Source organism: Octopus bimaculoides, chromosome 20, assembly GCF_046866305.1.
Source record: "Octopus bimaculoides isolate indiv1 chromosome 20, ASM4686630v1, whole genome shotgun sequence".
NCBI classification, from domain to species: domain Eukaryota; kingdom Metazoa; phylum Mollusca; class Cephalopoda; order Octopoda; family Octopodidae; genus Octopus; species Octopus bimaculoides.
In genome coordinates, this window is record NC_142947.1 from 15,766,682 (window position 1) to 15,779,225 (window position 12,544).

General features: G+C 37.5%; 1 protein-coding gene across 4 annotated transcripts in view; it reads right to left on the bottom strand.

The window, feature by feature from the left end:
- Positions 1–12,544, bottom strand: part of LOC106881276 (uncharacterized) — a 52,163-nt gene that overhangs the window by 11,018 nt on the left and 28,601 nt on the right. For all 4 annotated transcript variants that reach the window (XM_089338071.1, XM_014931604.3, XM_014931603.3 and 1 more), the window contains 5 exons: positions 11,835–12,005; positions 10,888–11,055; positions 8,777–9,010; positions 7,904–8,365; positions 3,593–3,924 (listed from right to left, as the gene is read on the bottom strand). In XM_089338071.1, the coding sequence (XP_089194197.1) occupies positions 3,593–3,924; positions 7,904–8,365; positions 8,777–9,010; positions 10,888–11,055; positions 11,835–12,005 (1,367 nt within the window). The remainder of the gene's footprint in view (positions 1–3,592; positions 3,925–7,903; positions 8,366–8,776; positions 9,011–10,887; positions 11,056–11,834; positions 12,006–12,544) is intronic.

A 12,544-nucleotide genomic window follows, 5' to 3' on the forward strand; every position in this document is an offset into this window, starting at 1 on the left:
ACCCTATCTACTAGGCCACATTGCTCTTGCCCTGGTTTTTGTGCACGAAGGAAAATTTATGAGACAGCCATGGCTGGAATGTCTTTGATCACAGATCCACTTAATTACAGCTAACCCAAGACTAAACAACAATAACAACCCCCTGAAACAACTGCCCCCCTCCCCCACCTCCACTACCATATAACAACTAACACAAGAAAAAAAGTGAAAAATAAAACAAAAACAACCTGCTCACAAAAGGCAACCCCGTTCCAAAGAAAACAAACTCCAGTAAAAGAAACCCCACATCCAAATATAAATGATGCTCCCCACCTTTGCAAGAAAAAGAAGACAACAACTGAACCAAAAAATAAAAAATTTTAAAAAAAAGGATGATAAACACACATGTTTGTTATTGTTTAGAAACGATACACTGTTTCAAATTAAATGCACTGTGAAATAGAAGTTCCTTGTGTTCTTAATAGCCGAGTGATGGGTGGTGGTGGTGGTGGTGGTAGTAGTAGTAGTAGTAGTAGTAGTAGTAGTAGTAGTAGTAGTAGTGGTGGTGGTGGTGGTGGTGGTAGTAGTAGTGGTGGTGGTGGTGGCAGTAGTAGTAGTGGTGGTGGTGGTGGGCAGTAGTAGTAGTGGTGGATGGTGGTGGTGGTGGTGGTAGTAGTAGTAGTAGTAGTAGTAGTGGTGGTGGCAGTAGTAGTAGTAGTGGTGGTGGTGGTGGTGGCAGTAGTAGTAGTAGTAGTGGTGGTGGTGGTGGCAGTAGTAGTAGTAGTAGTGGTGGTGGTGGCGGCAGTAGTAGTAGTAGTAGTGGTGGTGGTGGTGGATGGTGGTAGTGGTGGATGGTGGTAGTGGTGGGTGGTGGTGGTGGTGGTAGTGGTGGATGGTGGTAGTGGTGGGTGTTGGTGGTGGTGGTGGTGGTGGTGTTGTTGTTGTTGGTGGTTGTGGTAGCAATAGTAGGGATGAGAAGGGAGGGGGAGGAGGAGAAGAAGAAAAAAATGGTGACAATGGAGGAGGAGGAGGAGAAAAAGAATGCTTGTGTTAGTAATATGCATTTTCCAGTAATTAGTTCCATTAAAAATACAGAACAGACCCCTATAATCCTACCACTGACACCACCAGAGATCAAAGGAATGAATCTGGTTCTGTTTTGTCATTGGTGTTCATTTATTTTGAAAGCATTTCTAAGTCCCACACAATATAAATCAACCCTGTCATTTATACATACATACATACATACATACATGCACACATGCATACATACACACACACATACATACATATAGATATGTGTGTGTATGTATGTAAATATGTATATGATATTTACTTTACTTTATATTATACTCATTTATTGTGCTTTTAATTATTAATTTTTCTTTATGTGATAGTGGATTTTCATCGATGAGTTCTTGAAACTTGGTTATTTTCCCTAAAACTATATATGTGTGTATATATATATATATATATATATATATATAGGAGAATATACAAAAAATAACAACAGACGAGGACAGGTGGTGTAAATAACAAAAGTATATATTAGTATGACGCTCGGGAATACGGAAAGTCTTTGACGTTTCGAGCTACGCTCTTCAACAGAAAGAATACGGAGACAAGGAGAAAAACACGGAGAAAAAAAATTGAATAGTGTTCAGTCAACGGTCAATCATAATAATGGCCGATCATAACAATGACTGACCGGAAGTTAGAAATTCTTATTTCAGGAGAGCTAAGAAAGGGGGAGATAACAAACGGTGATCGGGAACGAGGGGCTGTGTGTGGGAGGTAGACTGCTGGTGATCTTGACGTATGTAGTGTGAAAATGGGGGAAGGGAGAAAGGGAGAAAGGGAGAAAGTAGTTGGTCAGTTGTAGTGTGTGCGTGGTGTGATGCGAGGGTATTGGTGTGGTGTGCGTGGTGTGATGCGAGGGTATTGGTGTGGTGTGATGTGAGGGTGTTGGGAGGTGGGGAAGGCATGGGTGGAGTGTGGGGTAGAGGTAGGGGTATGTGGGTAGGGTGGGGTATGTGGGTAGGGTGGGGTATGTGGGTAGGGGTGGGTGGTGGGTGTAAGGAATTGGATGGGGTGGAGTGGGAAGGTAGAGTAGGAGTGTGTTGGGGTGTGGTGGGATGAGCTTATGAGGGGGTGTTGAGGAGGAGGGAGAAGGGGAAGGTGGATGTAAGAGAGGGGGAAGATGGGTATGGGAGGGGAGAGGAAGAGAGGAGAGAGGGTGGGTATAAGAGAGGGAAGGGGGATTGAGAGAGGGGGAAGGTGGGTATGGGGGGAGAAAGAGGGGAAGGTGGGTATGGGGGGAGAAAGAGAGGAAGAGAAAGAGAGGAAGAGAAAGAGAGGAAGAGAAAGAGAGGAAGAGAAAGAGAGGAAGAGAAAGAGAGGAAGAGAAAGAGAGGAAGAGAAAGAGAGGAAGAGAAAGAGAGGAAGAGAAAGAGAGTGAGAGAGAGGGAAGAGGGGTATGGGGGGGAAGAAGAAAGGAAGAGAGAGTGAGAGAGAGGGGAAGAGAGTGAGAGAGTAAGGGTAAGAGAGTAAGAGTGTAGAGAGTAGGAGAGTAAGAGTGTAGAGAGTAAGAGTGAGAGAGGGGGGAGTACGGGAGAAGAGAGTGAGAGAGAGTAAGAGAGAGGAGAGAAAGAGTAGGGGTGAAGAGAAGTGGGAGTGGAGAGAAGTATGAAGAGAGGTGAAGAGACTTACAAAGAAGTAGGAGTCGGAGCAGGAGGTGGGGGAGGGGAGAGATGGGTGGTAGGAGGGAGGGTGGGGGAGAGAGACAGGAGGAGGGGGTTAGATGAAGAGTGGAGGGGAGTTGAGCCCATGTGGCGCAAAGGAGCGAAGATAGAAGATTAATCCCTGTTCACGGCGCAAACGGGAGTCCGGATGGCCCCTGTGCATGGACAATCCAAACACAGACAGGTGTTGCCGCAAGGAGTGGCCGGCAGAACGGAAGTGGCGTGACACCGGGGTGTCATTGCCGACGTTGATATCTCGGAGGTGTTCCGCGAATCGGTCGGCCAGGCGCCGCCCCGTTTGTCCGATGTACAGGGATTGGCAGAGAGAGCAGGAGAGGCAATATATGATGTTGGTAGATATATATATATATATATATATTTAGATGATAATATACACACACACACATCATCATAATCAACATTGTCATTTAATGTCTGTTTTCCATGCTGGCATGGGTTGGACGGCTTGACCAACCACTCCACAGAGTGTACTGGGTGCCTTTTATGTAGCACCAGCACCGATATCAATTCTGCTGTGGTGGACAGGTCTTCTTGAGTACAGCAAAGTGCCAGATATTTCGGTCTTTAGTCATCTCTTTCATAAGGCTCATTGTCTCAAGATCAACCTTACTCACACACATACACACACACATAACATGTGTATGACTGTGAAGTCATATGACATAGTAGTGAGGTTGTTGCTCTCATGATTGAAGCTCATGGTTTTGATTCCCAGATTGATGGTACATTGTATTCTTCAGCAAAACCCTTCACTTCACATACACACATACATGCGTGCATACACATACACATGCGTGCGCATGCACACACACACACGCACACATCTGAAAAGTAATGAGCGTCCTACCTACCTGCATGTTTGAAGATCTTTCAAGAAGATCACTGGAGTTATCAGTGAAATGTGGAGCAGGGCTCCCGCAGTTTGCTGGATCATTCCCTTTGCGGTACCTGTCTCGACCACGCAATACAGCTGATTGCTCACGAGATATGGGCAATGGACTAAGAGCACCGGCTGGGTCCAATACTTCTGATGTACGAGTGAAAGGTATAAAATCTCCTTCTTTCACTGGACCCTGCAATGGGGAGTTATCTGAATATTTTTTTGCTTTAAGTAATGGTTGTGGCTGTTGTGGTACCCGTTTATAATCATCGTAATTGTATTTATTGACTTCAACGTTTGAATCTGAGGATGAATTGAGTTTGCAGAAAATATAGAAGGTGATCAGGCATATCAGAAAATAATTAGAATATTAATACAATCATGTTAATTCATTAGTACATTCATGCTAATTATTAGAACAATAATGCTAATTCATGCCATATTTATATATCTACTATACAGGTTACATATATCATAAGCTGTGCATTGTGTTCTTGAGCAAGACACTTCATTTCACATTGCTCCAGTTCACTCAGTTACAGAAATGAATTGTGATGTCACTGGTGCCAAGCTGTATCAGCCTTTGCCTTTTCCTTGAATAACATCAGTGGCATGGAGATAGAAGCCTGGCATGTATGGGTGACTGCTGGTCTTCCATTAAACAACCTTGCCTGGACTTGTGCTTCGGAGAGGAACTTTCTAGGTGCAACCCCATGGTCATTCACAACCAAAGGGGGTCTTGTTATCATACCTTGATACTGTGTGGACTGAGAGCCTCACTTACAGGCCACTGATATTAAATAAAAGTGTTAAACATATATGGTATGCAAATTAGTGGCCCCGCTTCTCTAAAGCTACCAGATTTGTTGTGTATAAATGGATTGGTTAGTTATATTTCTGGGATTGGTCAGAGGATGTAGACACCCCTGATGAGACTTCAATAATGTTTGAAAATCAATTGAGGGGTTACTCTTCAACTCTTTTACTTGTTTCAGTCATTTGACTACAGCCATGCTGGAGCACCACCTTTAGTCGAGCAAATCGACCCCAGGACTTATTCTTTGTAAGCCTAATAATTATTCTATCGTTCTCTTTTGCAGAACCGCTAAGTTACAGGGACATAAACACACCAGCATCGGTTGTCAAGCAATGTTGGGAGGACAAACGCAGACACACAAACATACACACACACACACACACAAACACACACACACACACACACACATATATATATATATACATATATACGATGGGCTTCTTTCAGTTTCCGTCCACCAAATCCACCCACAAGGCTTTGGTCGGCCCGAGGCTATAGTAGAAGACACTTGCCCAAGGTGCCACGCAGTGGGACTGAACTCGGAACCATGTGGTTGGTAAGCAAGCTACTTACTTTTGTTTTTTTTCTGTGTATGGAGAAATAGTCAAATTCGCCATATTTTTATGTCCACCATGTAGGTTTATATATAAGACCCAAGTTGTTTTCTACTTAGATCTTAAGAAAGAAGTTGGTAGGGTTCAACAAGAGCTGGATTTAGGCAATAACTAAATAAATAAATAAACTAAACCCACTACAGATTAGAGTCTTTCAATCTTCAGAAACCTTCAGATATTCATGCTCAAATCTGCCAGAACTTATTAAGAATGAATAGATATGTAGTAGGAATATTTGGCAACCAGATCATTATATCCAATGTTGCAATTTACTAAGATATTACCAATGTCATGAAAAAAAATCTGACCAATCAAGACTTTGCGTGATAATGGCTCCAACAAGAATTTAATTTTTGGTGTTCTTGGCCAAAAACCACCACTTTATATTCAGCACAGCTAACCCCAACTAACAGTAAATGGTAGACAGTAGACATCAAACTGGTCACAAAAGATAGCAGTAAACAAAACGGTGAATAGCAGCTGACCCATGTGCTGGATCAACACAAAGGCAAATGATCAGATGGCAAACAAAAGACATCAGAAGGCAGTAGCACAACCAGCAGCTAACCACAATGGACAAACAGCAACAGCAACACAAGGACCAGCTAACATTTTGCCTGCTGCTACATTCACACCAATCCAAGAACAACAATCTTCAAACTCTCACAATATTTTGTCATTCGCAGTAATGACATCCTTTTATTTTTGTCTATGAAAAGAATAAATACTTTGTTTATCAAAAATCTGAAACAGAACTCAGTATAACACATACATTATGATACATATTCAATTTTTAAGAAACTTCCTGATGTCATTTTTTTAACAAAGTGCCTTTAACGACTTCACCCAATCTAAATCCAGCAATGAGTTAAATGTTGCATTTCTTACCTAAGACCAGAACCTCTCTCTCTCTCTCTCTCTCTTACTTTACATAAAGACTGGCAGAGGGCTGAGTTAATAGGCTATAGGACTGAGTTAATAGATTATAAAGTTATATTAAAAGGTTACAGTATGTCACAATGTGACATACTGTAACCTTTTAATATAACTTTATAATCTATTAACTCAGTCCTATAGCCTATTAACTCAGCCCTCTGCCAGTCTTTATGTAAAGTAAGAGAGAGAGAGAGAGAGAGAGGTTCTGGTCTTAGGTAAGAAATGCAACATTTAACTCATTGCTTACAACCTATTAGGATGAATCTATTGATTGGTTCAACCAACCAACCAACAAGGGAAACCTCTACCTCTGACTTAACCAAAAGCTTTGTCTTGTTAGCTATGGAAAACTTGCTAGCTTGTATCCTGTCACCTGAACTGTGCTGTACCCATGATCATCCAAAGGTGCTTAACTTTCTCTAGTCTGTTCTACTTTGTTGTTGTTAGATACCAACAGGTTGGTGCAACTCAGTGTTGCGTGCAGCAGGAGCAGTGTATGATTGCCAAGTGTTTTGTTTGCTATCAATAACCAAATTTAAAACCTAGCGCAAGTAAGATCTATGAATGGATGGATTTAGCCAAGTTGACATGCTTGAGATACACATCATAAGATGTTGTTGAAGAAATGTTTTGACTGGAGGTCAAATGTCACACAAAGCAGAGGTAAGTTACCTAGACAGCACTAGAATGAGAAGCAAGTCAAAGTGACCCCTTGGATATTGTTGGACCTCTGCATTACATAATGCAGGATCAAATTTCCATGGAAACATGATTATGTACTTGCAGAGTCCGCTTTGGCCTATGTTAGCACAATCCTCTGATCTTCGTTAAAATGATGCTAATGAAAGCAATAGTAATGATGAACAGGATGAGGAGAGTGTAGATGATGACAATACCAGCCATGATGACAACAACAGTCATGATGACAATAACAGATGTTATTGATGATGATGCTGATGCTGCTGCTGATGATGATGATTATGATGATGATGATGCTCTTATGAAATAGTTGACACTTTAAAAAAACAGAACAGAATGCATTAGAATACTAAACTTCGGTACCAATTGTACATTTTCTTTTGTACAAGATGTTGTTAAAGCTACTTTATGGGAAAGAAAAACTGTCCTATTTTGCAACCAATCATATACGGAATCTGTTCAGTCGTTTGTTTATTCATTTATTTTTATTTGTTTATTTATTTATTTATCTATTTATCTACTGACAGGGTGGGGTCGCAAAGAGAGAATGTAGACGTGTAAACATGCAAACCAATCCAACCCCAAGCTGACATAGCAACAGCAAAACGGATGTAAGAACTGAAGATGTCAGAAGGAATTAAAGAATTCTGCAGTTGTTTCAAATTGCCAACTGAATATATTTGCAAAAGAAAGAGATCTCGCGTAATAATAATAATAAATAATAACAATTATTATTATTTTTATTATTATTATTATTATTATAAACCCTGAAGCAGTTCTCTCCCCTTAAAGGGAAAGGTCACCCTCTTTTTTATTTCTTAGTAAATTCTCTCTCTCTCTCTCTCTCTCTCTTTATCTATCTATCTATCTATCTATCTATCTATCTATCTATCTATCTCTTTTACTCCAAAAGCAACTGTAGGTGGCAGCACTAACAGTCACCAGTCAAATTTCCCACATGTAAGAAAAAAAATTTTTCCAATAAAAACAAAAAGAAAAAAAAAATCCCTTCTATCACAAAATATTTTTTTTAAATAAACAAAAAGTAAACAAACAAATTAAATAACCAAAGATAGCTTTGCACAATTTAAGATAAAGACATAAACAATTTAGGATAAAAACTGCAAGAAATGTAAAAAAAAAAAAAAAAATTTTTTAAATTAAAAAAAGTAGCAAAGTGTAAAAATAGTTAGAAAATTTAGTGCCAAAATCTTACTCGTTTTGGTATTTTGTTTGTTAGTTTGCAATTTCCTGTTAGACGTTGGCATAGGAGGGGAACTATGGTGTCGTGAAAATCTTACTGGTGCCTTTTTCTGAAAAACACTTTTCAGCGGTGATGTTGTTGATTTAGTTCTTGCTGTTGGTTTTGTTGTTGTTGTTGTTGTTGTTGTTTCTGTTTTGGTTGTTCTTGATGGTGGTGGCTGTGTTCGTTTGTTTCTTAGTCTTGACACACGAGGAGACGGTGGTCCATTAAATTCGTCACCAGCCTTAATTGTAACTGGGTCGTGTGATTCGCTGCAAGACTGTCTAAGAATGTTTGAAGTGTTGTAATCTACAAGCTGATCATTGGAACCATCTGTTTCCCAAGTTGGAGTTTGAAGCTTTCTGCTTGTGATATTTTTCTTTGACTTTCTTTGAAGAAGGGGTAGCTGATTTGAAGATTTAGTTGGTTTTGAGCCTAAATTAAAATGTGATTTAAAATATATTATGATATAATATAATATAATATAATATAATATAATGTAATATAATGGTTTCAAATTTTGGTACAAGGTTGGCAACTTTTTAAAGAAAGATGTAAAACAATAACATTGACTCCCAAGTGTTCAACTGGTACTTATTTTATGGACCTTGAAAAAATGAAAGGCTAAGTCAACTTTGGCTGTATTTGAAACACAAAACAAAAAAACCAGAAGAAATGCTGCTAAGCATTTTGTCAGGCATGCTAACAATTCTGCCAACTCATATACTGAAATAAAAATTTAAAAAATTAAAATAGAATAAATATATAATAAAATAACATGGAAATGAAATAACATAAAATGAAATAAAGATAAGAAAAAAACAAGAAAAGAATCTAATGACATACCAGTGATACTTTGGAGTCCATGCCTTCTTTTATTTGTAGGTTTGATTGTTCTCATCATCTCATTGTGATTATCAAGCTTTAGCTCAGAGGGAAACTTCTTCTTCGTCTCACCAACATCAGCAGCAGTAGTAGCAATAAACACCTCATCATCGTCATCATCATCATCATACAGGTATCCACTTTCTCCATTAATCAAGTGGTACAAACTCTTCTTGTCTCCTCCATAAATGCCATCTAATCATACACAGAAAATTAAATTAATAAATATATATATATATATATATATATACACAGCTGAAATTGCAAAGATAATCTGGAACTCGACTGAGGAAAGAAAATTCTGAATGACCCATCCTTGTTTTCTTTGTATTGTCTGTCTCGATGTTTTGTTGTCCCTTTTTTTGTATCACGTAACTGTCTGGATGTTTTGCGCTCTTATCCCATTTTTGTATTTTTATATATATATATATATATATATATATATATATATATATATATATATATATATATATACATATATATATATATATATATATATATATATATACATATATATTATATATACATATATATATATATACATATATATTATATATACATATATATATATATATATATATATATATATATATACATATATATATATATATACATATATATATATATATATACATATATATATATATATATATATACATATATATATATATATATATATATATATATATATATATATATGCAAGTGCAGGCATGGTTGTGTGGGTAAAAAAGAGGTCACTTTGCAACTACATGGTTTTGGGTTCAATCCCACTGCATGCCACCTTCAACAAGTGTCTTCTACTTTTGCCCCAAGACAACAAATACCTTGTGACTAAATCTGATAGACAGAAACTGTGTGGAATCCTGTCATATGGGTGTGTGTGTCCATGTGTACATGTAAAAGCACATTGGCATGTAAAAGCACTTGTTACACTCTCAGAACAGTTGACCTAAAGAAGGGCACCCACCCATAGAAACCATGCCAAATCAGACTGTAGTCTAGTGCAGCCCCTTAGCTTGCCAGCCCTGGTCAAACCAGCCAACCCATACCAGCATGGACAATGGATGTTGAATGATGATGATGATGATGATGTTGGTGATATCTAGTGTATATATATATCACAGTGTGTGCATAATGACTAACGCATACAATTTCACAATTCTCAACTGATTTTCATCAAACTTTACACAAACATTACTTATGTCCCAAGGATGGTCATGCACTATAACATTTTGCCCAAAATTCCTGCATAAATGGATGTAAATGGACATAGTTTTTTGTATGTAGGGTCTTCCATATGTTTTAATCTTTTTATAAAAGTGAAATGATTTTGTCTATTTACTTTGACTATCTACCTGTGCAGTGAACCATTCAGGAAACAGAATTTGGAAGCTGTCATTTTGTTTTCATGTAAATAAATGCTTATGTTAATTTAAAAGGTTTGTCAAAAACATCTTATTTAGCTGTTGTATGTAGCACAACACTTGTCATGTCTCTGGTAACTTTTTTTCACGTAAATAAATGTTTATGTTAATTTAAAAGATTTTCCAAATTCGTTGTATGTACATAGTTTTTTTTTTTTGTATGGAGGGTCTTCCATACTTTTTTAATCTATATTGTTGAATATTGACATTAGAGAATATTTTTGAATAGAAATATTACATTTCTGAATCTCCATATATATATATATATGGATGGATGGATATATGCATGCATGTATCCATCCATCCATATATATATATATGGAGATTCAGAAGTGTTTGTCCCACCAGCACCGCTTGACAACCAGTGTTGGTTTGTTTATGACTCATTACTGAGCGATTCATAAAAAGAGATTGATAGGATAAGTGTCAGACTTAAAAAAGAAAACAAATAAGTTCTGGATAATAGAAAAATTATTATTTCTAAATCCCGCAAGGACTGTGAATTTTCGTCAGTTGCAAGTAAAACTACAAAAGCACAATTGAAAATTGAGGCCAAAATATTTTCAAATTACTAAAACTATCAAATCAACTTAAGAAATCAATAACACTAGGTTCAAAGGACTTTGTAAAGTAATATCAAACCTTACCTGTTTGAGAAGCACAGTTCAGATAAACCTTTTGAGATTGTGTTTCTGGAAGCTGCGCAGAAACTGTTTTCATCAATATCTTGGGGCTCTGCTTATGTTCCGAAATAGTTGTCCCTAACAGCAACTCATTTGAATCATAATTTGATTGTGATGAAATGGGGAAGTTGCCTATAAGTAAAGATTAAAAATAATAATAATAATAATAATAATAATAATAATATTAATAATAATATTATTAATAATAATAATAATAATAATAATAATAATAATAATGTCTTTCCACTATAGGCACAAGGCTTGAAATTTTAGATGGAAGGGGGCTAGTCGATTACATCAAACCCAGTACTTGAGTGTTACTAATGACTTTGCCAGCTCGCTGCCTTGCTTAATAATAATAATAATAATAATAATCCTTTCTACAAAAGGCACAAGGCCTGAAATTTAGGTGGCTGGGGAATAGTTGATTACATTGACCCAGTGTTTCGCTGGTACTTAATTTATCATCCCCAAAAGGACGAAAGGCAAAGTCAACCTCGGTGGAATTTGAACTCAGAACATAACAACTGAAAAAATACCGCTAAGCACTTCATCCAGCATGCTAACAATTTTTTCTAAGTAATTTTTTGCTCCTAATTTAGGAGCAAAGCCAGCTCTGTTGAGTAAGTTGGTTAGATCATACCATCAATTCTCAATACTCAACTGGTACTTTATTTTATTGACCATGGAGGGCTGAAAGTGGACTAAAGAGCAGACTTTGAACAGAGAACGAAAAAGAATCAGAACAAATACCACAAAGCATTTGTCCAGACATTTGGTTTGGCTTTCTAGTTGTCTAACAACAATTATAATTGTTCTGAATATGATTTTCAGCAACACACAGCACACATGAAGCACACATACACATACACACATGTACACGCACACACGCATGCAAATGCTTTTCTTACCAGTTTGAGAAACACCGTTGAGAGAAACTTTTTGAAATTGTGATTCTGGAAACTGCTCAGCAGTTGACTTTGGTAATTTCTTAGGTGTGTGCTTGTCTTCCGAAATTGATGTTCCTGATGCGAACTGATCTATCTCATAATTTGAGTGGGATGATGAAGTGTTAAAGTTTCCTATAAGTCAAGATTAAAGAAAAATAAAACAAACAAAATGAATAAATAAACATACAACTAATAATAATAATAACAATAATAATAAAAATAATCATTATTTCTGCTCTGGGCATAAGGCCCTGAAAATTTGGAGGAAGGGGACTAGTCAATTACACTGACCCCAGTGTTTCACTGGAACTTTATTTATCAACCCCGAAAGGATGAAAGGCAAAGTTGACCTCAGCAGCATTTGAACTCAGAATGTAAAGACAGACGAAACGCTGCTAAGCATTTTGCTCAACATGCTAAAAATTCTGCCAGCTTGCTGCCTTACTACTACTACTACTACACATAAGCTCCCCCCCCCCCATCAGATCGACATTACCTGTGCAGGTGCAACTGGGTGCCACATGTCAGATGTTGAAATGATCGCAGAGCAAGGTGAGATGATGTGCTTTGCTCAAGAACACAACGCATAGCCCGGTCTGGAAACTGAACCTACGATCTCACAATCGTGAGTGCAACACCCTAATATATATATATATATATATATATATATA